This window comes from Sardina pilchardus, chromosome 16 (assembly GCF_963854185.1).
Source record: "Sardina pilchardus chromosome 16, fSarPil1.1, whole genome shotgun sequence".
Classification (NCBI taxonomy): domain Eukaryota; kingdom Metazoa; phylum Chordata; class Actinopteri; order Clupeiformes; family Clupeidae; genus Sardina; species Sardina pilchardus.
In genome coordinates, this window is record NC_085009.1 from 2,938,329 (window position 1) to 2,943,773 (window position 5,445).

A 5,445-nucleotide genomic window follows, 5' to 3' on the forward strand; every position below is an offset into this window, starting at 1 on the left:
GTGTGTGTGTGTGTGTGTGTGTGTGTGTGTGTGTGTGTGTGTGTGTGTGTGTGTGTGTGTGTGTGTGTGTGTGCGCGTGTGTGTGTGTCTGTCCTCCCTTTGAGATTAGGACGCCCGGCTTTCGACTCCACTTTTCTCACCGACCAGACGCGATCGCGTGGAAAGAGCGCGGAATTCCTCCGACGCCTGAACAAAACCGGTCGACTTAAAGAACGACCTCCGACTCCAGCAGTCGCGGTCCTCCCCAGAGCCGGCAATTTAAAATAACAGAGGCGAGTATTCATGCCGCGCCATTAAGTCATGATATGACTTTTCCAGTCTCTCGGTGGCAAGAGAGCTGTCTAACATCAACGAGATGTTTTATTATTAAGCTAGGACTAAGGGGAACAGCAATGGGCTCCTTTCCCTTTTTCTGTCTGAAGTCTCTCGCCTTCCTGGTAAAATTGTTTGGGAGCCCAAGCCGTACGCCAGGACTTCCTGGCCAGATTCGTCAGTAGATAAAGAAGCACGAGGATTCTTCCTGTCGCGCTGACATGTCACATTTCCCTTTCGCACCGCCGCCCTCCCAAGTCAAACCGGGACAGATTTAGCGCTCGGGTCGGAATAAGTCGCGTCTCAATTTTAGTTTTTTTTTTTTTTCACATTTAACTGTGCGAATTTATGGGGGCATAACATAATGCGTCGCTTAAACATAAATCAACGCATATATGAGGCGCGACTTTAAAAACTCAGAGTGAGATACATGTCTAGGCTACTTGGCGGCTTTGAAATGGATTTTAGGGGTCTCGCACTCCACTCGCTAATATAGGGAGAGTATGACCTCGTGGCTGTCCTGGATGTTTAGATGGTATGAGGAATGGGTCGCTGGTAGATGGTGGGACGGCCTTTTATTGTGAATAATTAGTGTTTTAAAAAGACGAAAGGAAAGCATGCGGCTTCTCCAACAGTCCTTTCCCGTTGATGTTCAACAGCTGGCGTTTCTCTCTCTCTCCCCCCTCCCGCTCTCTCACTCTCTGGAACAGGCACAGTAATAAAAAAATAATCATAATAATACGGCTATGTTTAATACAGTTCATTTAAACTCATGCTATGGATTGACTATATAAAAACCAAAACGGTTTTATTATGTTCATTTCACTTAGTAAAATAAAACGGATCATAGCAACACTTATTTCTATTGGACAAATATAGTATTTCACCTAAACAGAGAATATTTAAACGTGTTAATTTAAGACATCATTAAAGAGATTCAACATCTCTGTCCCACATAGACAGAGAGAGATTCTGACAGTATCGCTTTGCGCGCAGTATGTTGGTGAGTGTTTGACATCTCCTTGTGAAATATTAAAGCTAACTGAATCTGACACTGATGGCGCTTTTAATTAGCCGAAACTGTCGGATCCCGTCGCGGTATAATGCGCTCATTACCCTGCCGGGGCTGCGCACGGTGGGACGCCCATAATCCAGAGCCCTTCCTCGGGCAAAAACACACCATCACCTCCCAGCGGCGGATCCGCGGGCCTCGGCACGGAGGAGCATAGTAATTGATTGTCCTTGACGGGGGCCAGGTGTCTCCATCGCGGCGTGAAACGCGGAACAAATCTGTACCTCTGTCCCTCTATCCATTTCCCCCTTCCCCGTCGATCTGTCACCAGGACACGACAGCTAGTCTACGACCGCACACTAGCACAAAATACACTTAACACGCAGGTTTTTAAAAGGTGTTTGGCAGGGTCTCTCGCCAAAGAGAGAGAGAAAAAATAGTGACTTAGTAATGAGCTCTGCGCGGCCCCGCTCTCTGTGGGCAGCTGTGAACAATCCGCGAAGTAGACCTGGTTAATCATCTCATAATATATTATAGAGTGCAAATGGAGTGGGGAAATGAACACACACACACACACACACACACACACACACACACACACACACACACACACACACACACACACACACACACACACACACACACACACACACACAGCTTTGGTCTACTACCTATTCTGTTGAACAGCATTAGCTGCCAAACTAATAAGCGTATTGTAGGCCTTGACACGTGTAGCCTCTACTAGGCCTGCCACAGAAGCGCTTTTGATAGAGACCGCTTGCACTGAAACTGTAGTTACTTTTTGTAGCATCTTTAACACCTAATGATGACCAAACAAACAAACAAAAAAGTATTTAAGACTGACTTGATTTATAATTGGAATGCTTCTAACGCAGAGGCCTCGGCTGGCGCAAAGCCATTGACCTTCAATTCAGGCAGCTGTAGCCTCGCCACGCTTAGATAGGCAACAGAGTGGGCAAAATGTGTTGACCCACATTCTGAGGGAGTCGCGATGCACATTTCACATACCCAGAACAACAACCACACTGTCCCTCCACTTAAAAAGGCATATGACTCGCATGGGATATACGTGTCATATATGCAAAAGGAGTGTATAGGGCCTGATTCATCAGGTCTGGAGTGCGCTTCTTGGTAAAAGCACTTAACCGAAATCCATCCACGTCACACGTGTGATTCCTTTTTTAAATGTACTAGGAGGGGACTGTTTGTTCGTCTTTCTTAAGCTGATATGGATTCAATGAATGAAAAAAAATGACTGCAGTCAGAGGAGACTGTCATCAGCCTAAAAACCACCAGCGCTGGCTCAGCTATTGTGAGGCCATCTCCTTTGTTTGCGTGCGCTGCGGTCCGATTCGTATGCATGGGCTTTTCAAAAGCATCTGTTCCAATTTGTACACCAAAGGGATTAATTGTCAGCACCAGTTAACCATCTACGACAAGCCTGCTTGCTAAGAACTTTGATTGTAGGTCCTATAGAATGACAGACATGTACTGTAAAACATTAATATAACTTTCAGCCTAAACGCTTCGTTGGGAGCAACAGGTAGTCGGCAATCTTCTACTCAAAGCGGTGCTGTTACTTTTTAACTCTGGACTATAGCAAGTTGACCCCTGTCATGGTAGACCCAAGTGCATTCGAATAACTGGCAAAACAGCTGCGTATAGGCCTTAATAGTTGGGTTATTTCTTCTGGTATGTACATAGCAAAATTCTAACGGGTGCCAATCAGATTACAGAAACGAAAACTTTCACCTCTTATCGCTACAACCTTTTAATAAATTGCAGACCAATTTCTGCTGTAGTGTAATTACAAAAGACTGCATGTAGCCTAATGATACCGTTGATACACCGTGCAAATTCCAACTCAACCAAATGGAACGGCTTTCTAAAATAATACTTGAAAATGTTGTAGTAAAAGGATTGCGATTGTGTGCGATCAAAAAAAGGACCACACGTAGACTATAATAGACTCTGGACGCGTTTTTAACAGCAAAAAGTCGCCGGAGTCAGAATATCTGACGTTTTTAGCTACTGTTAGCGCTTTCATCTGTTGTTGACACCTACGCAACTCTAGACCACAACAAACTGTCCATTTGGATTTTCTTCATGGCAGTAACCTTCCCAATATACCAATACTTGCCACACAAGCACAACACGAAAATGTATGCAAACTGGTTTGACATAGGCCTATATATTTTACTTGTTATAAATAGAAACCTGTTACGTTTGTTAAGCGTTGATAAACAAGACAGACATACCTTCATCTGCAGTACACGGTCCGGTCAATCCAGTGAGTGAGAGCCACAATGCGAATACAGTCGTCCGCAGGACACGCTCCATTTTCAGCTGTCACGGACTCGGCTTGCCGAACAGCGGTGATAAACCGTGGACGGTTGACGACTCCACAAATGCACAATATCAACCGAAACTTCAAAGTGTCCTTCACAGTCTTGTCCTGTCAGCTAGGCCGTCTCTCAGCCTGAAGCCCTGCTGCCCACATCAGTGAATACGCGCCTGTCGGACACTTGTCTACCGCGAGGAACGAAAAAAAATCAGAGTGGGCTACACATGACTTCTCAATGTCATATGAGGTCTTTAATTTATAGATTCTCAGTACAAACCTCCGTTAACAATAGTTGCGTAAAAGTTATATGAGCGAAACGCGCAAAGAACTCCAAACAAATAAATACTAACTTATAGCCTAGGTGACGAATGTCCCTCCTTCCGATGTCCAAGAAAAGAGTTGACTTTATCAAAATCACTCCCTTAAGCAATACTATGTCGAGTTGAGGGAACAGAATAAAGTATGCTATTATCCTTTTAAGCCTTCGTTACTTTTGTCCTAGGCTCTCTGAGTCCAGTTTCGGTGTGCCGTTCTCACACCAGCGGGAGAAGGAAGTGGTTCTGGTCTTCGTGCCGGTTCTGGTGAACGAAGATACCGCAGTACTCGAAGGAACAGGGTACCCCGCTGTTTCCAAACCTTTCAGTCAGTGCCAAGCGATACCAACCTCTCTGACTCCTCTTTCCCGTCACCACGACCGCCGCATTCCACTCTTCTTTTTGGGGCAACGAAAACAAAACAGGCGGCTGCGGTTCCGAATAAATCATCCAGTGCGCTGTAGTCTGTAATCCGTCCTTCAGTGCACCGTCGTATAAACCCTGACGATTTTAGAATCGTGGTGCTCTCAGCTCAATGTAAACACGTACCGCAAACAAATACACACACACAGAAGACAGAGACTCTGCACCAACTTTGTGCCTCCTAGAGTGTTCAGGGCAGCAGCGGACTGTGGCGGCAGCGTGGATTTAGAGTTCGAAAGGCACCCTGTCCGAGCCTCCCGCCCACAGTCACCTTCCCGGGCTCTGATTGGTCACCTCGCGCGTCCTTTCTTCCTACAGCTGTGAGCAGCCTATGTTATATGCCGCCGAATGTGCACCTCAGGTTGAATAGAGTGTATAATTAATATTTTAACTATACGAATGAACATACAATAATAATTTGCTTAAACATTTTGTCCTATTGCGCGTAATTAGACTGTGACTGTTTGACCTGGTCGGTTACAATTGACATTTGAGAATCATACACACATACACAGCCCTGGCCGCAGGTGAAGAGTTTGATGGATGTGGATAATTGTCTGCGTCTGTTTCCTTTGAGGAGTTCTCCTATTTTCCTGCCACCTTAAAAAGGTTGACCTTATCTCCGGAGCTGACGACTGACGTTTTGTTATCGATTAATCAATGGACGTCCATCGATCATGTTCCACCTCGGCGGCGCTTCTGAGCTGCTTGGCCGTTCTAACCTCTTCTCTTCCCGTTGGCAGAAAGCGGGTCGAGTCGCTACACCTGCTGAAGTCACCTCACATCAGTTAGTCTAATTATGGTATTGATCCATCCCTCTTGGCGACATGCAAACAGCGTCAGACAGACTGGGAAGCAGATGTATACCCTCTTAATTTATCAACGCCACATAGGCACAGCAGAACTTACAAATCTTACGATAGGCCTATACGGCAAAATGACAGTTGGATAGTTAACAGCAAATCGTAATATCTAAGACCAAAATCATTAATAATTTGCCTGCCCACCCTTGCCTCCCA

At 45.5% G+C, this 5,445-nt stretch overlaps 1 protein-coding gene across 1 annotated transcript in view; it reads right to left on the bottom strand.

The window, feature by feature from the left end:
* The window catches only part of LOC134060593 (ephrin type-B receptor 4b-like), a 42,742-nt gene extending 38,121 nt beyond the window's left edge, over positions 1 to 4,621 (bottom strand). The window contains exon 1 of the mRNA XM_062517332.1: positions 3,604 to 4,621. Within this exon, the coding sequence (XP_062373316.1) occupies positions 3,604 to 3,685 (82 nt within the window). The 5' untranslated portion in view covers positions 3,686 to 4,621. The remainder of the gene's footprint in view (positions 1 to 3,603) is intronic.
* Between the last annotated feature and the right edge of the window lie 824 nt (positions 4,622 to 5,445).